The sequence below is a fragment of the Xyrauchen texanus genome, chromosome 43 (assembly GCF_025860055.1).
Source record: "Xyrauchen texanus isolate HMW12.3.18 chromosome 43, RBS_HiC_50CHRs, whole genome shotgun sequence".
In the NCBI taxonomy this organism is placed as follows: domain Eukaryota; kingdom Metazoa; phylum Chordata; class Actinopteri; order Cypriniformes; family Catostomidae; genus Xyrauchen; species Xyrauchen texanus.
Window position 1 is genome coordinate 17,787,484 of NC_068318.1, and position 25,400 is coordinate 17,812,883.

General features: G+C 37.0%; 2 protein-coding genes across 2 annotated transcripts in view; both read right to left on the reverse strand.

The window, feature by feature from the left end:
• Positions 1-2,979: 2,979 nt before the first annotated feature.
• LOC127635722 (sphingomyelin phosphodiesterase-like) lies at positions 2,980-13,506 on the reverse strand. Its single transcript, XM_052115954.1, has 6 exons — positions 12,879-13,506; positions 9,437-10,212; positions 8,131-8,302; positions 7,360-7,436; positions 4,999-5,144; positions 2,980-4,491 (listed from the first exon to the last, which is right to left on the reverse strand). Exons 1-6 carry the CDS (start codon positions 13,134-13,136, stop codon positions 4,040-4,042), a joined length of 1,881 nt encoding a protein of 626 aa, XP_051971914.1. The 5' UTR covers positions 13,137-13,506; the 3' UTR covers positions 2,980-4,039.
• Positions 13,507-14,299: 793 nt separating this feature from the next.
• Positions 14,300-25,400, reverse strand: part of LOC127636034 (integrin-linked protein kinase) — a 35,236-nt gene continuing 24,135 nt past the window's right edge. The window contains exons 9-13 of the mRNA XM_052116395.1: positions 23,259-23,386; positions 22,209-22,330; positions 18,223-18,322; positions 16,484-16,614; positions 14,300-16,243 (exon numbers count right to left, since the gene is read on the reverse strand). Of these exons, the coding sequence (XP_051972355.1) occupies positions 16,094-16,243; positions 16,484-16,614; positions 18,223-18,322; positions 22,209-22,330; positions 23,259-23,386 (631 nt within the window). The 3' untranslated portion in view covers positions 14,300-16,093. The remainder of the gene's footprint in view (positions 16,244-16,483; positions 16,615-18,222; positions 18,323-22,208; positions 22,331-23,258; positions 23,387-25,400) is intronic.

Consider the following 25,400-nt stretch of genomic DNA (forward strand, 5'->3'; position numbering starts at 1 on the left):
AAATGATAATGCTATTTATTGAATCAAAAAGTTATCCAATACCAACTGGGCCTGTGTGAAAATGTATTTTTCCCCTTAGTTTCAAAATCCCCAAATTTATGAAACTGCATTCATAATGGGGTTCAGCTAGACTAGACACCCAGGCCTGATTACTGCCAGTCCTGTTCAATCAAATCAACACCTAAATATAACTTTTTCAGCAGCATGAAGCTAAAAGGTCACATTATGCCAAGGTTGAAAGAAATTCCAGAAAAAGGAAAAAGGTGATTGAAATACATCAGTCTGGGGAGAGTTACAAAGCTATTTCAAAGGCTCAGGGACTCCAAAGAACCACAGTGAGAGACATTATCTCCAAATGGAGAAAAATTGGCACAGTAGTGAACCTTCCCAGAAGTGACTGACCTTCCAAAATTCCACCAAGAGCACAGCGACGACTCATCCAGGAAGTCACAAAAAGCCAGGACAACATCCAAGGAACTGCAGACCTCTCTCGCATCAATAAAGGTCACTGTTCATGACTCCATATCAGAAAGACACTGGTCAAAAATGCCATCAATGGAAGAGGGGCGAGGCAAAAACCAGTGATAACCCAGAAGAACATTAAGGCTCATCTGAACTTAGCTAAAACATTCTTTGATGATCCTCAAACCTTTTGGGAGGATGTTCTGTGGACTGATGAGTTGAAAGTGGAACTGTTTGGAAGACAGGGGTCCCATTATATCTGGCGTAAATCAAACACAGAATTCCACAAAAAGAACATCATATCTTCGGTCAAGCGTGGTGGAAGTGTGATGTGTGGTAAGTGTTTGCTGCTTCAGGGCCAGGGTGACTTGCAATAATTGAGGGAAACATGAATTCTGCTCTCTACCAGATAATCCTAAAGGAGAACGTCCGGTCATCAGTCCTTGAGTTGAAGCTCAAGCGCAACTGGATTATGTCGCAAAACCAGCATAGTAAGCCCACCACTGAATGGCTCAAAGAAAGCAAAATTTTAGTTTTGGAGTGGCCTAGACAAAGTCCTGACTTGAACACGATTGAGATGCTGTGGCAGGAGCTTAAACGGGCAACTCATGCTTGAAAACCCTGCAGTTCTGCAAATAAGAGTGGGACAAAATTCCACCACGTCTCAGACTGATCTCAAGTATTCAGAACTTGTTTGGTTGCATTTGTTGTTGCTAAAGGTGGCACAACCAGATATTATGTTTAAGTGGGCAGTTAGCTTTTCACATGGGTGATATTAGTGTTGGGTAACTTCTTTTTGCTTCAATAATAAATATATTTATATATATATTTGACAACTATATTTTGCAGATTTTGAGTCTTGATCTTGTGGTCTTGGCGGGAGTATGGCTGCACGATTATGACTGAATAATAACTGAAGATTATTTCCCTTGATATTTGTAACCGCTATGAATAATATAAATGTAATGCATGCCATATTATTTATGTAGCTACACATCCCAAACAAGCTGAGAACAGTGTTCCTGAATTAGTTAATTGCTGTTCTTTGCATCAGTAAATCAAGGACTTCATATTGTTCCTCTTAGCAGCATGAAAAAAATCTACTCTTATTCAAGTTGTGATTGTATACAGAAAGCGAGCAAAGAGCACTCCCTTTATCATCACTGAAGCTGTCAATCACTTCAGTTCAGCATGAACTCACTGAGTACTGCGCTCTCGCCAAAACTCCCATTCAAATCAATGAATATGTTTACACTGCCTAAATATCTTATTTACATCGTTTCTACACTTTGTTGTTTATAATGATATCATTCGCGCGAGTGCAGCAGTAGAACAGTCTATCAGCGCGCACGCGCTAAATGGATGTTATTCTGCGCCAGTGACTAACATGACATACATAACACGTTTCCACTGGTGCTTTTTGAGTGAAGGCAGAGATTATTTCGCAGAGACGGGCCCCTTCTATTTAAATTAATGGGTGAAATTAGAACGCTCACCCAAGAAGCTCTGAGCGCCCAACGGTCAACGGATGTACTGGAGAAAGGAAGTCCCATCTTATGATCAAAAGAGCCATTCACCTTTTAGATACAAATATCACCTGTCAATCAACTATGTAACGCGCATGCGCATTAACTATCCAAGCCTGGGTAATTTTTTCTTTTCGTCATATGAGTTTATGATAGGCCTACCAGTATTGTCATATTTTATTATTGATTTGAATTTATTTTTTTCTTTGATCGTCATCTTGAGCAACCGTTCTTGATATTTCGGTCTTTTTCGGTGATTTCTGCCTAATGTACAGTTAGTGTTACTGTAGTAAATTCAAGGGTGGTCATGTAAGATTCTGTGCAGAATTCAAATGGTTTCAGCATCTTGCGCAGTGCTTCTCAATGATTTTCGCAGAGCTGCAATTTCTTACGTGCGCACTTAGAGCTCGAGACCGGTCTGTGAGAAAAAGCGCACCTGCTTTGTGCTCGTGCTGCTCTGTCCATTGAGCCGTATCCATTTACAGAGCCTATTTGACAGCTAAACAAGATCACATACTATAAATTATTCTCCCTGCTCAGTAGGTGGCGAAATGCACAAATAATGTGAATTGCCAAAAACGTGGACATTTATAGTCCAGTTACAAAATGACTTAAATATTGAACTATTTTTCACCCACACCTATCATATCGCTTCAGTTTTGATTTAACTATTCCTTTAAGAAACTTGTAACAAAGGCAGCTTTAGCAGACAGACGGTCTTCAGCATTGGCTGTGTTATGCTCTCTTGTGGTTCTTCCTTGCATTCCATGCATTCCAGTAACTGTGATGTTTTACAGCCAGATGGTCAATAAATATCTTAAAGCCATAGTATGTAAAAGTTTACACATTGAAATATAACTTCATCTAAACAGAAATGTGAAAGTTGTGAATGACTTAAAATAATTATATCCCAGTAGTTGAGGTTTTTTGCCTAGTTACCCTCTACCTATTAAAACACTACTTAAAAAAAATAAATAAAAAAAAACATGGTTTGGCAAGTCAACACACTTAACTTGCAAAATATTTATTTATTCAATCATCAAAACCTGCATCAGTTAATTAATGACTTCAACATTCAAAAAGTCACAGTATATGCAGTACTGTGCAAAAGTCTTAGGCACATAAGATGTTTTCACACAAGCATTTGTGAAGATGGTTATTTATTTCTTCAGCTTTAGTGCATCAATAGGAAATATAAAATGTTAGGAAGTTTAGTTAAACAAGGAAGTTTTTGTTCTCAATAGAATCTGTTTGGATATTATTCTTGACCAATAAAAACAAAGTGTGTGTGTGTGTATATGACGACATGGGATGAATCAACAAATTGTAATCTTAACCAATTTGCCTCGAACAGGCTTCAGTGTGCAGTAAATAACACACTGAACACTGTTCACAGTGACGCAAACAAAACAGATCAGTGAGAATGAAGACAAAATTTGAGCAGTTGTGGTTAGTAAGGAACCTTTTCAAAAGATACTAACACACCATATGATTCAGTTGTGACGTTAGTACGTTCCATTTTCAACCAACACATTTTCTCTGTATACTGGGTCTCTGCTCTAAATTACAAATGTCTTCACCGAGAATTGCTGACTTAACCTTTGGCTTCCCCTAGTAAGGTGACATTTTTTTACTTTTCTTGACCACATACCTCATGACATTGAATACCAAGAATGGGCATTAGCTACAGTAAAAGTAATGACAATCTGCAAGACAGTTGGATAATCTCTCAAACACAAACAGCCATGCCACCAAATGACTCAAATGCTACAATTTTACAAAAAGAAATAATCAAATAAAAAAAAATCTAAATGGAAGTACCAAATAAGAGTGCCTGTGATGTTGGCTTGATATTAAAAGGATAGTTCTCCAAAAAGTGAAAATGTTGTCATTTACATGTTATCTAAACCCTTATGACTTTATTCCATGGAGCACAAAAGAGATGAGTTAAGGACTCTTTTTGTTTTGCACAGAAATAAGTCATCCAACAACATGGGGGTGACTAAATGTTGACAATTTTACTTTATGGCTGAACTATGCCTTAAAATTCATTAGTGCTCAATGGCTATTTTGGCACTAACAGGACATTGTTTCGGGCCAGGTGAACAACACATTGTTTTCCTATGTAGTACGTCACATTGCGTTAGAAGGTCATCCCGTCCACTATGCAGGAAGCAAATGAGTGTTTTCTTACAAGTGTCCGTGCAGGGCTCAGACACATAACCTTTATGATAGAAGTACCAGAATTGCTGAAAAACATGGTCCTCATTAAGGAATACTTTGATTAAATGGTCCAAGTCTGTTGGGAAGAGGGTGGAAAAACCGTAGGCTTCAGAAGCACGGTACAATAAAGTCCATGATGGGTTTGGATCAGGTTTTGTGGGTATAGCTGGTCTTTCCGGTTGGTTGTTGGCAAGTGTGAGGTTAAGAATAAAGGTCTCGTGATCCAAAACCATGCGACTGCTGCCTGGGTGGTTTCCATCAATGTAATACACACGATATCCTGGCAATATTAAAAGGGGTAAGACATGAGGATTTCGTGACAGGGAAATTACCATGGTGATCAAGTGATTTATTTGATTTTATAAAACTGTGGCAACAGAAATATGAAGACACAATGTTGAATAAACGCTTGCATTAATAATCATCACCATGAACAATTCTTCTGGCAATATACAGGTTCCCCAAATATTTTGACAAATTCATTTCAATGACTTTTCAAAGACCGTTCCAATCGTTTTTGTTTACTTGATAAGGATTTTTTAAATGGATTGATTCAGACTAATTTACAAATGAATCAATTAGACTGGTTTGTGAACCGGTTCACTCACAAATCAGACAACACTATGGCTTGTGATCAAGTTTTACCTTACACAAGAGCAATTTTGATGAAATATTTCTGAGCTGGGCAAAACTAAAAAAGAACAATTTTCACGAGTCATTTCTGTAGTAAAATCCGCTGACATTTCTTAGACAGTGGGAACCCTGAATATAGTTTAGTGAGGTGTACCTGGGTTCAGATTTTCAAATGTGGTGACACTTGGAGCAATGAAAGCCACACTTAGTGGACGGCTTAATGTTTCCTCATCATAGAACATTTGAAATTCATCGCAGTGCGTGTGTCCAAAGAATTGACCAGTTATGGTGCTTTCATACCTGCCAAAAAGAAACATAAAATGTAATTGTTGCAGAAAATTTCATTTAAGTGAGGTCAGATGGATAATATACAGTATATATTATATATTCAAGTTAACTGTACAGTTTGTTTATATAAACTCATATATACACTCATGAAGTATTCAGACCCCTTCTTTTCAAATTTAGTTATGCTGCAGCCTTATGCTAAAATGCTTTAAAGATTTTTGATAATTTTGGAAATTTATTAAAAAGAAGAAAAAAAGAAATATCACATTGACAAGTATTCAGACCCTTAACCCTCTACTTAGATGGCAGCGATTACAGCCTCAAGTCTTTTTGGGTATGATGCGACAAGCTTTGCACACCTGGACTTGGGGATATTCTGCCATTCTTCTCTGCAGATCCTCTCAAGCTCTGTCAGGTTGGATGGGGACAGCCATTTTCAGGTCTCCAGTAATGTCCTATTGGGTGCTGCTTGGTTTCTTCCAGACATGACGCTTGGAATTGAGGCCAAACAGTTCAATATTCGTTTAATCTGACCAGAGAATCTTGTTTCTCACAGTCGGAGTCCTTTAGATGCTTGGTGTCGTGCACAGAGGACAGGTTTCCATCTGGCCACTCTGCCATAAAGCCCAGATCGGTGGAGTGTTGCAGTGATGGTTGTCCTTCTGCAAGTTTCTCCCATCTCCACATATGATCCTTGACGCTCATCCAGAGTGACCATCAGGTTTCTTGGTCACCTCTCTTACCAAGGCCCTTCTCCCCCGAATGCTCAGTTTAACGGCGTGGTCAGCTCCAGGAAGAGTCCTGGTTATTCCAAATGTCTTCCATTTAAGAATTATGGAGGCAATTGTGTTCTAGGGAATCTTCAATGCAGCCAAAATATTTTTGTAGCCTTCCCCAGATCTGTGCCTCGACACAATCCTGTCTCTGCAGGCTGTTTCTTTGACCTCATGGCTTGGATTTTTTTCTCTGATATACATTTTCAGCTGTGAGATCTATATAGACAGATGTGTGCCTTTCCAAATCATGTCCAAATCATATCCAATCAATGGAATTTGCAACAGGTGGACTCCAATCAAAGTGTAGAAAACATCTCAAAGATGGTCCAGACAAATGGGATGCACCTGAGCTAAATTTCAAGTGTCATAGCAAACAGTCTGAATACTTATGTCAGTATGATTTCTGTCTTTTTTTTTTATACATCTGCAAAGTTATCAAAAATCTGGTTTTTGCTTTGTCATTATGGGGTATAGATTATAGATTGATGTGAGAAATAAAATTATTTAAAACATTCTAGCAAAAGGCTGCAACATAAACTGTGAAAAAAATGAAGGGGTCTGAATACTTTCTGAATGCACTGTATGCATGTATGTATATATACACACACACACACACACACACACACACACACACACACACACACACACTTCAAGATACAATACGAGCACCCACAAATGTTTCGCTCAAACTTATTCAAGGATTCGACATAAATGTCTTTTAAATCAGAAATGCCTCAACTGTCTGACATTGGCAACAAAAAAAACAGAGCTCTAAGTAACTTAAACAACAGCACTGAATTAATTTGGTTATTGAGAAACTAATATGAACTTGTTTTTGAGACTTGATGAACTTGACCTCTGGTTTTACAATACATGTACATAATCCAATATTATTAAGCAGCTTAAGCAAAAACAGACTGGCACAAATAAAAAAAAATAATCTTTGCATGTAAACTTTACCGGCATTATTACTGGTTTATAACATGTGCGCAAGTGTTGTTCTCAAAGCGGTTTACATTTTGAAGTCAAAAGCAGATAATTATAAGTCTCATGTAATCGTGGGATTCTTACATTGTTGTTTTTTTATATAAGCTGTTTTTTGATTGAAATGGCTCCTAACGTATGAGCGTCTTGCTGTGCATGTAATACTCAGTGTCGGGTGTTAAAATTACTGCTGCGGTTTCTGCCTCACAAATATACCAATGTGTGCCCGGTGATGTCGACGTAAATAAAAGGACATGTTTGATGTACTGTAGCATCAGGATATGACACCGTTGTTTAGCAAAATCAATATTTTTTTACACCCTAAAAAAAAATATATATATATATATAAATAAAAGACAGAAGAACAGTTCAGACCCCTTTTAAGCTTAAATCATAACAGGCCAAAGTTAACTTATTGTGTGCAGTGAAATGGGGCACAGAGTGGATTTACAGAAAGTGTCACAGACCTGTTGACTATATGGTAGTAATTCCAGCTCCAACTGCTCAGGCAGAGTCCAGGTGGGATGTGACCGATGATGTGGACCTAAGAGAACCAGCAGAGACAGACAGAGCTTTGGCTATAGTTGCTGTAGTAAAATGTGCTGATAATGATGAGCAGATTATCAGATTGACAATGGGTCTTACTAGTTTGTGTGTGTTGTTCTAGTGCATCTTTTCATGATCAATTAATAGACTTTCCAAATACAGTTATTTCAATATAAAAGAGAGAAAAAAAAATGCCTTTGCAGCTACTTTATAGGATACAAGGAAAATAAAAAGCCAACAGCAAATTGCAAGTAAAACCAAGCAGTGAAACACTGCATTTTATAGCACATAGAAAACCACCTGTCACAGGTCCTCTTCTAGCTGGTCTGACATGATCAGTTGACTGGCCATTTAAACACTTCTAACTGCTAACCCACACACAGTTACACCAAAGTTGAAACTTGTTAACCTGCTGCAGAATGCAAAGGCATCAACGCCCACATTCAAAATGTTCTGTTTTTTTGGTATTTCATGCCCTTGAAGACCAATATGTAACCAAATATTCAAGCAGTATTCAAGGGTAGATGTTAAGCAGAATGATTGCTGCTTAACATCTTTTTTTGTGTTCCACAGATGAAAGAAAGTCATAAAGGTTTGAAAGAACATTGTAGGTGTGTAAATGATGACCGAACATATTTTTGGGTGAAAAATACGATTAAAATGGATAGCAGTGTATCTTCTGATCCTCTTACCTTCTCTCCCTTGTTCTCAGCCTCTTGTAGTATGCGAACAAGCCACTGGAGCTGATCTGCTGGGTCTGTGGAGTTCACCATCAGCCAGAAGTTCTCTCTTGCACAAAAGTTCATGTTCAAAGACACCACTCTCAAACCTCGCTCTATTTCTGCGGTGTAGAACCCACCACGCCTGGAGAAGACATTTTAAATAAAACATGCGTTTCATTTATTGAGCGATAACATTTCAGATCTATGGGATGGACTTCAGAAAGTTGAGCTACAAAACTGTCCCAAAGGGGATAAGATACAATATACATATGCAAAATATTTGTCTTTAAAAAGCTGAATTTGTTAATACTTTTATACAAGGGCGTAGCCAGGAAATTACTTTTGGTGGGGCTCAATTCAAATCGATGTGCAAAGTTTAAAAAAAAAATGTAACCAAAATTTCCTTAATAACTGGGAAGTGGACATTCAAAAAGTTATTTCACAATTTCAGTAATCAGAATTTATGCATTTTTATTTTAAGTCAAAGAATAATCTCTAATATTCTGGGTTAGCCTGGGTCCAATTTGTATGGATCCGGTCCACCCTTAGCTATGCCAATGCCTTAATGGTAAATAAATGGTAAATGGTCTGCACTTATATAGCACATTTGTAACCTTAGTGTTATTCAAGTGCTTTACTCTGCGTCTCATTCACCCATTCACACACACACATTCACACACCAATGATGGCAGAGCATGCCATTGGGAGCAACTTGGGGTTCAGAGTCTTGCCCAAGGACACTTCGGCATGTGGTGTCATGTGGGCCAGGAATCGACCCACCAACCCAGCGATTAGTGGACAACCCACTCTACCACCTAAGCCACAGCCGTAACAAATACACTGTAACAATTACAAGTCTTGTTCTTTCAAAATAAGAGTCCCTGGTAAGTTTCAGGCTTGTTTGTAGTCCTAAGTCAAATTGGGATTTTGGCTAAGCAAATGGCAACTCTGATTTTATATGTTTGGGACTCTTGTAGCCTCATTGTCTGTGCCCATCATAGTAAATTAAGAATAATACAAAATGTTAATATTCTTTAAACCGATTTTAAAAACTATCCGCTGATAGATAAGTTATCAGCCTTTTCCACCACTTTAGTTTTCAGTATCAGCAAAATCAGTCGACCTCCAATTAGCATCTAATGGACATATTTGCTTTGACTCAGAACAGCGGTTTCCTTAGTTATGAATTTGGTTAAAATAAAAACGTTATAGTCCTAAAATATGAAAATGCCGTAATGAATATGGTTCCAATTGAGGAAGTGCATTTATGTTTTACCGAATTGTCTCCAGGGCATCCTCTGGTAGCCATTGGGCCCATTCCTTTGCCATGGTGTCATACAGCCATCGGGAAGACCAGTTCCCATGCATAAACGGAGGTGGAAAACTATTTACTGGTGTGCTCTCGTGATTTCCCACCGCAGGGTACACGGTCACATTAGGCCCAAGGTATTTCAGGACAAGTCTAGAGATAGTTGTGAGCTCCTTCAGCTGTTGAGCTCTGGTCTGAGACCAAACGTTGTGTGCTGGAATGTCTCCAGTCCAGTACACCCAGTCCCAAGGCCCCGATTTGGCTACGTTTTGGAGCAGATTCTCCACCGTACGTAGAGGAAGATCACAACTGCCATAGGTGCCCCAGTATCCGGCACCACGGTGCTTCCAACTGGCCTGCCCAGATTCATTACGACAGCACAGCGGTTCTTGGCAATTGACAACGCTGCCCTCTGCATATTCCGCATCCCAGTGGATATCCGTGAGGAAGAGGATCCTACTCTTTGGAGAGCCCTGTTTGGGAGGGGTGGGCGGTGTAATTGGGGGTTTGGGCACCTGTGGAAGGGTTACATTCCAGGTGGCATAGATGTCAAAATGACCACATGCAGGACCCACAAGTAGGGCGCAGGCCTCCCAAGGCCAGAGGAAGGACTCCTGGAGTGCACGGATTAAATCTTTTCGGAAGAGCTCAGTGATATCTCGGCATACATGCGCATCGTACAGGTGCAGTCTGACACAGGCCTCTCCAACAACATGTGCCACACGCTCCATGTTTCTGTCACTCTGTGAACAAAGTTGAAGGTACATTAACTATTATATCATTTATAGTTTCCACTTTCCACATTTTTGTTAACATTTCAGACTCCAATGATTTTCATTTTCCTCTTTTCTAACTTTAAATTATTAGATTATTTGTAGGAGCAAAACACAAACCTGTATGAAAAAAACCTTCCTTTCTACAAAGTTTGAAGAATTGCAGAAGGAAACTTATATTTTTAAATCAATTTTGTTCTGTAAATCAACCCACTTGCTGTAGACAGCATTTTTGAGCATCATAGGCAGTTAGGCACATTCTGAGTAAGCCTGTAAATGCCTTTGATGCCCCCCAAATACACTGTTGGGTGATTTTAACAAAAAATAAAACCCCAAATAAAAATGGCAAAATAATAATAAAGCCCTCAAAATGGGTTTTTATAAAAAATGAAGTGCATTTTAGGAGCATTAAAGTCCCCTAAAAATCTCATTACTGTAATGGAATCTGGATGTTTTATTTTATTTGTATCATTTTATTTATTTATATAAATTCCCATTCTCAAAGGCAATTCTCATTAATGTAATACAGAATAAAAATGCTGTAATATTTTTTTATTTATTTAAATCAGTATACATTTAAGGCAGTATACAATACTAACGTGATATACAGATCCTTCACAAGTTCAGTATGAACATAATTAACTGTCATTTAAATGTCACAATACAAAAAGCTTAAACATTATTTAAAGGGATAGTTTGCCCAAATTTGTCATATCTTAAAAATAGAAGTTTTACAGTAAACATAGGAAAACTCACTACTAGAGGGTAGCTCTCCTGACTTGTGGGATCCCCCAAGGCTCTATTTTGGACACCATACCGTTTTCTCTTTATATGCTTCCTTTAGGCACAATTTTTTTAAAAACATGGCTTAAATTATCACTGCTATGCGGATGATACACAAATGTATCTGCCACTGAAGCATAAAAATGGCTCAGACACTCGTTGTCTGTCTGTCTGATGTTAAGGCCTGGATGTCTTTAAGTTTCTTACATTTAAATGAAAGGAAACTGAAATCATTGTGTTTGGCTCTTCAGAAGCCCCCAGAAATTCTCATTTAAATTTTGGTGTCTTATCGTCTTCGGTTAAAACTTTTGTGAAAAATGTGGGTGTCTTTTTTGATAGTGCCCTTAACTTTGACAAGCAAATTAACTCCAGTTTAATCCAGTTTTTATCAACTATGAGTACTTGCTAAAAGTGAAGTCCTTTCTGTCCATCAAGCACATCAAAACAGCGATACATGCTTTTATCACCTCTAGACTATTGTAATTCCCTATATTTGGGAATAAACAATTCTTCCATATCTAGATTACAGATGGTTCAAAATGCAGCTGTGAGACTTTTAACGGGTGTCTGTAAACGTGAGCATATTACTCTTGTATTAGTGGCTTTACATTGGCTTCCTGCCCGTTCTAGAATTGATTTTGAAGTACTCTTGCTTGTATTCAAATCTTTAAATGGCTGAGCGCCTGCTTACCTCTCTGACCTTTTGTGTGAACACCATCTAGGAAGAGCTCTTAGGTCTGTCAACCAGAGTTTATTAACTGTTCCAAAGTTGAAGCTAAAATCTAGGGGTGATCGAGCATTCGCAATAGCCGCACCTAAACTTTGGAACAGCTTAATGATGTCTTTCAGAACTGCTCCAACACTACATATATTTAAATCAAAGTTAAAAACGCATCTTTTCTCTCTAGCCTACAACTTGTGATGTTCTCTGTTGTTTGTTATTTTATGTCTTGTTGGCATATATTATGTTTTATTGTGGGTTTTATTGTTTTTAAAAAGTTCTTGAGAACACATTGTACAGCACATTGGTCAACTGTTGTTGTTTTTAAATTGTGCTACATAAAATAAAATTTCAATGAAAAATATAAATACTCATCATTCATCAAATGTGTATTAATTTCTTTATTTTGCAGAACACAAACAAAGATTTTTAGAAGAATATCCCAGCTCTGTTTTTAAGCTCCAAAAAGCTCAAAGTCAGCATAAAAGTAATACAAACGGCTGCAGTGGTTTAATCCATGTCTTCTGAAGTGCGCTAAATGATTTAGGAAAATAATCAATTACATAACCTTTTTCACTGTCATCTTGTCATTGCAGTCTCTAGGCAAGATCCTGATTTCGGGCTCGGTTAAGTGCAATCGAGCTTGAAATTATGATCGCCAAGGACACTGTTGATATCAAGCTACATAGTGAAATTTGTTCTGTTCAAATCTAAAACCAATTAGCTCACTCCTGAAGACATGGATTAAACCACTGGAGTCACATGGATTACTTTTATACTGACTTTGAGCTTTTTGGAGCTTCAACATTTTGGTCCCCATAGGACCTACAGAGCTGAATTATTATTTTTAAAATCTTTATTCGTGTTCAGCAGGAGAAAGAAAGTCACAGATCTGGGATGCATGAGTGTGAGTAAATTATGTGATCATTTTAATTTTAGGGGGAACTATCCCTTTAAATAGACTTCTTCATAAGCAAATTATGATTCTTAAAATTTCTCGTGTTATATGACCCAGACATATTCTCGACAGGTTTAATGAGATTCCTTTTTTCATAATTTTTCAAAAAATGTCAGCACTTATTACAACTAGGAAGCTAGAGGAGTTTAAAACTCAAGGAAAAGCAGGTCTTACCAGCAGCGCAATATCAACAGTGCTGAAGATGACTTTACACGTCGCGCAGGAGACGTTTCGCCAGTTGAATCCGGCCCTAAATTGATCAATCAGATCCACGAACCTCAGCTCGGGTCCATCTGTTCCTCCTTCAAGAGGATATGAAGAAGCCAATGGCACTGAAAGCAATATCCAGACTATGAAAACATCAGTGGACAGCCCGAACCCTAAAAACTTCATGGCGACGACATCGACGCGGTTAGCAACACTGCAATACATGTTAGTTTTCAGTCGCTTGCCCCATTCAGAGACAAAGTCTCGACCGATGACAGAAATAGGTTTTTAACCTTGATTGATCAAACCCTGCGAAATAAGTGTAACAGAGTGTCTGTGGAAACAAGCAGGAGGCACCAAACACGAATAACACCAAACATCGCCGTGTTCTTTAGCAACTGTAAACACGGAATTGTTTTTGATAAGACAACAGCTGTATGCCTTCACAACACACTGCATCATGCCCGGAGATATCTGATGAATTTAAATAGCTTCAGCTGACTGCTCACATGATCTGCTGCCTTCCGAAACCAGAGATCTTCTATGATTTTCAAAAAAATCGCGTTTTTGATTTAGGAAAGAGCGTAACTGTCAACTAGCTTGTTACGACAGTAAATTACCGTTGGTGGATACCATACAAGTGAATGGGGGGAGCCGTAAAATGGCACATACTGTCGCACAATTGTCCGTGTCTTTAATAAAACAGCAATTTGATCGTAGTAAACTCCATGTATAGTTAATAATTATTTTTTTTAAATGTAAAATATGTTTAAGATTATTGGAAAGGCGGCCAATTCATTAAGTGATGAGCAGTTTATTCAACACTTTTAAATATCTCTATAGACATCCATAAAAAAAAAATTAACTGCCTCTGGTCTCCTCGTTAGTGTACCTCACATACATTGTTTATATGGGACCGCCGCGATATGCATTTTGTTGTTACCTTGTAGGCTCATATTGGTTGAATAGTTCTAGATTTAGTAAAGCATATCAAACAGCAGAACACGGATTTTCATGTCAAAACAATATAAAATGGCAATATCAACATTTTACCATCAAATTACAGTACTCGTTAACATTAATGCATTAGCCATTCTTAATTAACTTTTCCCAACACATAATTTTTCTTTAATGTTACTTTTTAAATATACAGTTGTTCACTGCTAGTATGTTCGATACAAACATGTAATATTAAAAGTGCATTAATGCTCAAATTTACATTCAACAAGATTAATACGTGCTGTAAAAGCCTTGTTCATTGTTACATCATGTTAACTAATGTGGTTAACTGGTGTTAACAAATAAAACCTTATTTACCTTATTTAATTTCCAATTAAATTAATTATAACTCTTCTGACAGAAGACACAACTTGGAAGAATTGAGCATGGCCAAAACATTTTATTTGTTCTCATTTTCATTTAGTAAACATTTGTTACCATGAATAAAATATAAACAGTCAAAATCACCAAAATAAGATAAAGAAAAGCCACATAAAATTTCATTAAAAAAAAAAAACACTCAAAGGGTCAGAGCGAGCATAAGTTATTATGAATAATCAACTTTTCCACCACTGTTGCATTTTCTAAATATAAAAACAAAGACTGTGGGGGATTTGCATGTCAAGTATGCACAAGTAATAGTTTCCTATTACATACTTGCTTTCTGAAAGAGGAACACTGTGAAAGCAAAAGAGGGAAGTAAATAAATGTAGTGTTTAGACAAGCAAAAATAAAGGCAATCATGGGCTTCTTAATGTACTGCCCATTAAAAACACTTATAAGTATACAGTATAAAAATCACTCAGACATTTCCGCACTTACCATGCTTAACATGTACAATGTAAATTAGAACAGACTTGTTAGTTAAATAAAGAGGGCATTTTAGCACAGGCTTATAACATGCATTTGTATGGATCAAGCAAACACGTGGCCTCTGATTTGTTTTATACAGTATATGGACAAGAAAGGAACTGATTATGACCCCTCAATGCATGTTGTCGATCTTCAGCACTAGAGTTCTAAAGGACTTTCCTCTTTAGCTTATTAAATGAATCTCCCTGCTCAGAATGGGACAGCACAATCATGATTTAATTTGCACTTCATACGTATTTTGGTTTTTTGTTACATGATATTAAGGCATAAAACTGGCATTAGCTGTTGCATTATTGCACTGCATTTTGTTCAGCCTGTGTAAAAAAATAAAATAAAATCCTGCTCACAAGCAAGCACGGACTTTAAAGATTAAACTTGTTATTAGGGGCAGTCGAAGGGAAACAGTTATGATGCTTTTAAATACTACACAGCTGCTGTTGCATACTTTTATTTTTTGCATACAGTTAACAAAAACAGTAATGAAAACCTTTTTCTGTTACTCCGCAAATGCCCCTTAGGAAGGACGCCCACATGAAAGCCATAAAATATTTTAATGTCTACTGATTTTGAGCTAGCCTAACTACAGTTAAAGGGCCAGTTCACCCAAAAAATTTTTAACTGTCATCATTTACTCACAATCTTGTTGTTCCACACTCATATGACTTTCTTCTCTGGAACACAAAAAGAGATTTTAGGCAGAATGTTAGCCTCAGTTCACTTTCATTGCATATTTTTCCATACAAATAAAAGGTGACTGACACAAGCATTCTGCCAAAGATCTCCTTTTGTGTTCCACAGAATAACAAACCCCATACAGATTTGGAACAACATGGGGGTGTGTAAATTACAACAAAATGTTCATTTTTGCATGAATCCTTTCAAATTTTAAAATGATCTTGGTGACATGTTGAAGAAATCAAGACAGAAATGGAGTGCTGAAAATAATGCTCAAAATGGGAGTGGTTGGTTGAAAACTGATTCTACAGTAAATTCACTGTGTCCAATGACCATCAGCATCGCTTCCCGTTTAATTGTCTATAGAAAAGAGATTTTAAATGAGTATAGCTTTGTTCCAAAAACACTCCAGAGAAAAAGAAAATACCGACTGAGGAACAGGCACAAACACATACATTATCCAATGATTGCATATAAGAATATAAGAGATACTGACAATGTGGCTTTAAAAGTACAACAGCGCTCAAAGTAGTAAAATGTTTTTTTCTTTAGCAGAGGGCTACAGTGGCACTTTGGTGAGTGGTGAAAGGCAATACTGTAAACTCGACGGCCAGGGGGACGGCCAGCAGGGCTGATCATTTGTCTTGCATCTTTTCTAGGATAGGTACGATCATGTCAAATTTGGGCCTCTTGGCGGGATCCTCGTTCATGCAGATCTTCATTAGCTTGCAGATGTGGGGGGAGATGCCCGGTGGGATGGTGGGTCGCAGTCCCTCTAATGCCACCTAGTGGAGACAGAGGATGGATGATCATTTAAATGGGGATGAAAGCAATCTAGACTAATTTGCGGACGTAAACGGTTATTGATTATTATCATTTCTCATTGAAGTTTGTCCCCACAGAATCTGCCTTACGGTAGGTAATTTCTTGCAATCCAAGTATGGCACACGAACACAAGTTTGTCTTCCGCTTTGCCCATTCAGAAGTGACCCAAATTCTACTAACAGGAGGCCTGAGCTACTCACCTTCATGCCAATCTCCATGTTTGAGAGGTCAGCGAAGGGCACCTCTCTAGTGACCAGCTCCCATACCAACACAGCGAAGCTCCACATGTCTGCAGAGCGGCGGTTAATCTCCTCTGGCTTCTTCTGCAGGGCTGTGAGAGTACACAAGGGCAGAATAGAGGAGGATGAGGGATGTGAAGTGAGATGTCAATGTAGAAATTTAAAACTTTAAATCGCAAGTGGGCCAAGATGGATACAATCTTCAGGCCATGTGGGCCAAGCCAGAATATTTTGTTACCGAAAAGCTTCAATCAGATATTGTGTTGCAGTTGGTCTATTATATTTGTTCAATATATAAATAAATAATCTGCATTTGTATCTTTTATTTTTTTTATCATTAGAATAATTTTCCAGCAGGAAATTCTGGATAATAACAATAAAATCTACTAAAAAGTGCTTTCAAAATTGGTCCACAACAGAGAGAGTAAATCAGAATTGTATTGAAGTTTGTTATAGATGCAATGACTCAAATGTTTGACTTTTCAAATCAAATGTTTTCACCAAATTAATAAATAGAACTACAACTTCTATTTCTCTAAACTCATTTTTATCAGCGGTCCGTGATTTTAGTTCTTTAATCTTCCCATTCTGGCAAAATTACACATAATGATTATTTGTATGCAAACTCTGAAAGCATCTAAAAAAACGACGCTCCTGCATGAGACACTGTAAAAAAGACATGGCGCGACATCCATCTACGGCAAGTTTACATAGGTAAACAATTGAAAATCAGACACATAACACGTTTGGTGTGAACAGCCCCTTAAACAACAGACAATCTCACAAGGGGGACAGTTTTGTCCTGTGGGCCGCCAATTGAATAGGCCTGTATTAATGTAGCAATGGAACGAAAGTTTGGTTTATAATCAGGCAAAGTGAATATTTCAAATTTAGAATTCAAGATCATTTTGGAAATTGCATCAATTCATTTGACAGAAGCTTTTATAAAAAGAGGAAAAATGCAGCATATGCAATTACTCTTTAGGAGACAGTAGTACAAAAATGCTGCATTACAAAGTTTCAATTGTATCAGAAAAATACTATTCAAGACAGAGATTACAGTGCAACAAGAATAATATATATATATTATTTTTTCTTCTTCTTTTGAGTGTATGGTCAAGTGCTCATTAAAAAGATGCGTCTTTAGCCACTTTTTGAAGACAGAGATGGGAGTCTGCCTCTACCAGGTCATTCCACCAACGAGGTACAGTGAAGCCGAAAGTCCAGGAAAATTATTTGGTGCCTATTTGTGTTGATACGAAAAGGCGCCGCTCATTTTCAGACTGCAGGCTTGAAGTGGGAATGTAGCTTTGCAGGAAAGATTATAGGTAAGCTGGTGCAGACCCAGTGACGGCGCTGTATGTCAGCATCAGAGCCTTGAACTTGATACGTGCAACAACTGGCAGCCAGTGTAGTGAGACAAGGAGGGGTGTAACATGCCCTCTCTTGGGTTCGTTGAAGACCAAGCATGATTCTGCATGTGGATCATTTGCAGAAGCCTAATAGCGCATGCCGGAAAGCTGGCTAAAAGAGCATTACAGTAGTCCAGTCTAGATATGAAACACGACTGAACAAGGAGTTGTGTGGCATGTTCTGAGAGGAAGGGTATTATTTTCCTGATGTTGTAGAGTGCAAATTGACAATTTATAGATATGGAAAACAAAAGTATAATACTGAAAGCAAAGAAAAAAAATGGATACCTTCAGGTGCCACCCATGCCGGAGAGTACATCCTGCCAGGACACTGGAAAGAGAACTTTACGTCTGCCATGCTTATCCTAGCTGTCATGTCTTCATCGATCTAATATTAAATAAAATTAAAAAAAACACATTCATTCAGATATATGAACATGACACATCTATGCTGGATCAAATTACATTACACTAAAAAGCATTACACACCTCAATGCCAGCTAACCAAAGCAATCATTTAGCAAATCTTCTATGTCAGTGACAAAAAACCCAGACTGTGACTAAATGAGTGTTTGCTCCCGTCACAGACACTCATTTAATATGAGCAGTTCTGAATCAGTCTTGAACTGACCAAAACACACCACTATGTTTTCAATAATTTCATATATAGTTTAATTGGTAAATAATTTACTAGTAAGTGCGATGCAGCAACAACATTGATGTGCTGCAGCCAAAAATAACAAAAATTATGGGAAAAGAAGGAGGAGGAATAATATCTGGTCCCTCTTTATATTACGTTTCTTTAACTACAATATACTTGCATCAAAAAATAAGCATTTGATGCAATGTACGTATTGAGTTCATTCGTGTTGTTCTGCAAAACTCTCACAAGATTCAAATTTGATGTTTCTAAAGCTGGGGTACAGGTAGGTTTAGGGTACATTTAGAGATATAATTACAAGTTCTTTATGTGATAAGTACTATGTAACTACACAACAATGTACACACACATTTTGCTTGTAATTGCACAAAACTTTTTTCACATCTTCTTCATTTCATTTTGCAAACAATCTAAATGGCCAGCTGGTCATTCAGGCAATGTCACGCGAACAACTTCTCGTTTCTTGTGTATTTGTGTTTATTCTTAATGTTGGTCTGGGATACCTAGAGGTCAAAGTTCTTGATATTTATGAACATCATCTGCACTCATGTGCTCACTGCTACGCCAACAAGATGACAGATGAAATTAGAGAATTTAGTGTAATGGGAGCAGCATAGTGATTTTATTTTTATTTATATATTTAAACAGGAAAAGATTAAAGAAAATCGGGCCTGACTCAGTATAAAACTGATTTTCAGCAGGTTCCTGTTCTGCAGAACATAAATACCTCATACACAAAGAACTCAAAAACAAAACAGTAACAAACACACAAACCAAGAGAAAGCATCAGAGGGAAGCCATGAAGCCATCTCAGTGCTCACAAATATACCCATCCATTAAATGGCGAGCAAATGATATTTTAAATAGTCTTATTGATGTTATTGTAGTGATGTGCTGTGGCGTTTCATTCCAGGCTTTGGTAAGCACATGAAAAAAAGATCTCTGTCCATAGCAGTTCCTAAAAGCCGGTATAGGCAGAAGTCCATTTGAAACAGATCTCGTAGTGCGTTCGAGCCTTGAGCTGAGTTTTGGAACTAACGCAGTCAATGCTGCAGAAGTGCGTCCATTTAAGATTTGATAATACAAGTTTATCCCATGGCTTATTTTATAATTCTGAAATGTCAAGGCATTACACAAAGATAGTGCAACACAGTGGTGAGTCCAGCCTGGAAGCCTGTTGTGGATCTTATAAGCTCTATTATAGAGTCTTGCTACAGGTTCAAGGATCTCATTTGTTGTGAGTGACCAAACAGGTAAGCAATATGACAAAGTGGACATAATGATAGCATGAAGATATGTTTTAGAAACAGAAAGCAGCAAATATGGTCTAATTTTATTATAAACAAATAACTTTTGGTTTAGCTTTCTGGTTAAAATTTGGACATGGTAACGATAAGTGAGATGTGAGTCAAGAGAGACTCCCAGATACTTATACGTGGATACGATTAAAAGTTTTTGATTAGAGAAGGTGATGGGATTGGATATAGAAAGCTGTCTCCTAGATGAATAAAAATACATACATTCTGTTTTCTTAATATTAAGTGTTAAATGGTTATCTTGCAGCCAGTTATGCAAATGCTGTAAATCTGTGTTAAGTTTGTAATTAATTGTGTCAATGTTTGAGCCAGACAGAAAAATAACAGTGTCATCAGCATATAACAGAGTACTAGAAAAATTAAAAACATAAGGAAGATCATTAATGTACATAATGAAAAGTAAAGGACCTAAAATGCTGCCCTGTGGAACTCCCATGGAACATAGCAGTGACTGTGATGTTACTGAGCCGATCTTCACAGTCTGAGATCTGTCACTTAAATATGATGCAAACATATCTATTGCAGAGAAGGACAAATGAAAAGAACGAAGTTTATTTAACAAAATTTGATGATTAACTGTATCAAAAGCTTTTCGAAAATCTATGTATATGACTCCAGTGACCTGACCCTTATTTAAAGACGCCGTATCTGCTCAGTAAAAAGCAGCAAAGCCGACATTGTTGACCGCAATGGTCGAAAGCCATGCTGACAATCACTGAGCAGGTTATTGTATTCAAGGTGATTAATTAATTGATTATATAATGTTTTTTCAAGTAACTTGGAAACAGTTGGAAGACTTGCAATTGGGCGGTAATTGGAGACATTAGTAGGATCATCAGACTTAAAAATCGGGGTGATCTGGGCCATTTTCCACATGGCAGGAAATACTGATTGCCTAATACACAGATTAACTAAATGATGAAAAAGCGGTATAAGAGTATTGGCATGAGTTTTAAGAAAAATCATGTTTAAATTATTTACATCACAAGCATAAGAAGCATTCAAAGAACACAAAATACTAGTTATATCATTTTGTGCAATTTCAGAAAAAGAAAATTGCTGAGATGCTGCTGGTACTGATGTGAGAGACAGAGGAACAGTAAATCTAGAAGATAATTCTTGTACAGATGCAATAAAATACTCATTAAAAGAATTAGCAATTTTATCATGATCAGTGAGAAGAGTACCATTTATGGATATTTGTAAACTGTTATTATTTTTAATTTTGTTTTCACCAGTTATAGATTTAATTGTTTTCCATAATGTTCTTGGGTTGGAGGCCGTTCGATTAATTTGATTTTCAAAATATAACTGTTTTGCTTTGTACAATTCAAAATTACACTTATTTCTAAACTGTGTGAAAATAAGCTTAGCCTCAGGTGTTTTTTGTGATCTGTAGGCTTTCAAGGAGGAGGCCTTCTTTTTTAAAAGCTGCAAAATGTCAGGAGTTACCCAAGGTATTGTATTTCGCCTAATATGTATTTTACAGGTAGTAGTGAATTTTTGACGTATTTCCTCCACTCTTCTATAAACATTTAACAGAACATGATCAGGATTTTGCAAAGACATCTCATTACCCCAATCAGTATCAGCAAATTCAGCATTAAACTGAGACAATTTTGAGTTTGGTACTTTTTTAATGTAACTATTTTTATGACATTTTGGCTGTTTAAAACATTTCCTAATGACATATATGAGTGAATGATCTGAAACTGCTGTATTTATCACTCCAGATATACTATACTTAGAAGGTTGATTAGTGAAAATAAGGTCCAAAATAGAATTTCGTGTTTTACCAAATCTGGTGGGATATAATGATCACAATCTACTATCCATTGTCCACCATGGTTTTAACTGATCGTGATGTTTTCAGATCAACTTTCCTCAATTCAAATGGACATTAGAGTTTCCATTTTTGTTGTGGACAAGGATCAAATGTATTTTTACTGCATAACTACACAATGGGAATTCTTCAACTTGGGATTGGATGCACAGATGATTCATAGTGAATTTAAACCATTTTCAGCAGTTTCTTTTCATATTGGTCTAGCATTAAATCTGTGGTGGGCAATTGCATCAGTTCTGCTTACCATGACAGCAAACACACAAACAGTGAATTTGGATTTTGCAATAACTGTGGTTAAATTTGCACAATGACAGTTGAGTGCAGATTTTCATGTTGATCCTCACTCTACCGTAATTATTATCCTAAATCATTCTGTTCTTTTTTGTAGAAAAGGAATAGGCATTGTGGAAATTCCTGTTATGAAAACTGTGACAACTGGGAAATTCCTCACCATGACACTCTTGCTGTTGAGATAGTGCCGAGGGATCATGGGCTCCAATGTGTGCAGGAAAGCCATTCCGCATGCTATATCCAGAGCAAACTTCACTGCCTGAGTCTGATCCACAACAAAGTCTAGATGCACAGGAGGTATAGACAGAGAGAGAAAGACACAGGGGAAGAATTGAGTAAGAGACTGGGTTAAATGTAAAATTACTTTATGCTTTGTAAGTGTATTTCTTAAAACAACTAACAGCATTTGATTTTCAGCTTTGACAGCCATAACTACTGTGTTGTTCAGCATTTAAAGGGATAGTTCACCCTAAAATTCTATCATCATTTACTCACCCTCATGCCATCCCAGATGTGTATGACTTTATTTCTTCAGTAGAACACAAACGAAGATTTTTAGAAGAATATCTCGGCTCTTTTTGTCCATACAATGCAAGTGAATGGGTACCAACAATTTTAAGCTCCAAAAAGCACATAATGTCAGCATGAAAGTAATCCATAAGACTCCAGTGGTTAAATCCATATCTTAACCAGTGATAAGATAGGTGTGGGTGAGAAACTGTTCAATATTTAAGTCAGGTCTTACCATAAATTCTCCTCCCTGATCAGTAGGTGGTGATATACACAAAGAATGCGAATCACCAAAAACAAATGAAGAAGAACGTAAAAGAAAATGTGGAGAATGATAGAAAAAAGGAATTGAACAGTTTCTCACCCACATCTATCATATCGCTTCAGTAGATGCAAATTTAACCACTGGAGTCTTATGGATTAGCTTTATGGTCCCTTTACATGGATTTTGGAACTTCACAATTTTGGCAGCCATTCATTTGCATTGTATGGACCTACAGAGCTGAGATATTGTTCTAAAAGTCTTTGTTTGTGTTCAGCAGATGAAAGAAAGTCATACACATCTGGGATGACATGAGGGTGAGTAATGTAGGTGAACTAATCCTTTAAGGAGTGTTTGACCATATTTTTCACTATTAACTTTAAATAACATTCAAATGAAACAGACAAATACTCAATGAAAACACCACGTTTTACTCACTGGTGCCCTCGTGAAGCACATTGTAAAGTGAGCCATAGGGCATCCAGTGTGTGATTATGACTGGGTGTGGGGCAGGTGGCGCCTGACATGCTCCCAACACAGGCAACACATTTGGATGGGAGAAGATTCTACAGTTGAGGAAACACAAAGATGGAGAAGGACACAGGTAACACTACATTAAGGTTGCATTTGTTAACATTAGAAAAAGCATTTGGTATCATAAACCAAAAATGTACAATACTTTTACAGCATTTATTAATCTTGGTTGTTAATTTTAACATGTACTAAAGCATCATGAACTAAAAATTAATAATTTAACTGTAGAAAATATATTGTTCATGGTTAGTTCATGTCATGGGACTTAATGCATTAATGGGACCACACAAATGGAACCTTATTGTAAAGTGTTACCTCAAAGATTAATAAATGCAGTAAAAGTATTGTTCACTGTTAGTTCATGTTTACGATTTTATTTAAAATCTAATGTTAACAATACAACCTTGTGTTACTGGGACACATGAAAACAAACACAGATACAACAGGTCCCTGGCAACAGTGAATCTTCATTAATTACAAGTCCTACTGTACATTTGGAATGGCATACTACCTACTATTTTTAACAGAAATTAGAATGCAGCATGTATATGTACAAGCTCTCTGTATGCATTATGCAATATGCATGGAACACTGAGACAATCTACAACCCAAGTTACCCATGCCATGGGCAATGACAGACCCCTGGCCCATACAGACACTGGCTTTTGGACCGGACACTAATAAGACCTTGGATGGTTCTTTTCCTCTTTGGCCTGGAGAACCCGACAGCTGTGTTTTTCAAAAACTACTTGAAAGGACCCATCAGACCAACTTTCCATCTAAGATGAGATTGAGCCCAGAGGAGTTGGCAGCGCATCTGGACAGTGTTGATGTAGGGCTTCGGCTTTGTATAGTAAAGTCTTATCTTGCATCTGTGGATGTAGCAGTGAATGGTGTCTAACAAAGGTTTACTAAAGTAATCCCAAACCCATGTTCATGATACCCATTACAGATGAATGATGTTTTTTAAGACAGTGATGTCTGAGGGATCAGAGATCACGTGCATTCAAAAGAGATTTTTCTTGTCTTGCCCTTTATGCACCAAAATATTGATTCTTTTAACTATAGGCTGTTTTTGGAGGCTCTTTATATACTTTTACACAATTGCCTCACCTGTTTCACATCACCTTGCTATTTTAACTCGTCAAATTGTTATTAGTCTTAAATTGCCCCCGTCTTAACTTTTTGGGAGTGTGTTGCTGTACATTAAAAATAATTACTGTACATTAAAAAGAAAAAAAAAGATGAAATTCACAAGGTAAATCATCATATAATATTTATTTGTAGTGTTTTCAGTATAGCAAAGGGTGAATATAATTTACAAATCACTCCTTTTTGTTTTTAGTAACATTTTTCACACTCACAACATTTTGGAATTGGGGTGGTTCTGTATTTGCCAAAATGTGAAGTATAAAAACTGAGAACATTATAGGAAGTTAAGCCCAATCGACAGCGTTTGTGACAATGTTAATTACCACAAACATACATTTTGACCCTTCACTTAAAAAAGCAAAAATCGAGGTTACACTGAGGCATTTACAATAGAAGTGAATGGGGACAATGAAAGTGAATGTGGCCAATGTTTGGACGGTTTAAACAGAAATGTAAAGCTAATCATTTTATAAAAGCACTTGCATTAATTCTTCTGTTAAAACACATATATTATTTAAGCTGTAAAGTTGTTTAAAGTGTCATTTTTACAGTCGTTTTAGAGTTTATTGACATTAAATCATCATGTAACCAAGTTATAAAATTGGCTTTAACTTTACACATAAAAGATTTGTAAGTTACTTTATCACACTAAAATCATGTTTACATGTATATACTTTATGTTTTGTGGCTATACTTTTGAAAGCGTGAGTATTTTATCATTAAACAATTGGCCCCCATTCAATTCCATTGTAAGTGCCTCACTGGCACCTTGATTATTGCTTTTTTAAATAAAAGCAGGAACGAGTTGAAATACATTTTTGTGGTAATAAATATTATGACACAAATGCTGTCGATTGAGCTTAACTTGTATTGAACCCGGAACATTTCTTTAAA

Coding starts and splice junctions, on each gene's coding strand:
- LOC127635722 (XM_052115954.1), bottom strand. CDS start 13,136: ATGTATTGCAGTGTTGCTAACCGCGTCGATGTCGTCGCCATGAAGTTT. Junction 5,145..7,359: donor TACTACCATATAGTCAACAG/GTCTGTGACACT, acceptor TCTTTTTGGCAG/GTATGAAAGCACCATAACTG. Junction 4,492..4,998: donor ATTTGAAAATCTGAACCCAG/GTACACCTCACT, acceptor TAATATTGCCAG/GATATCGTGTGTATTACATT.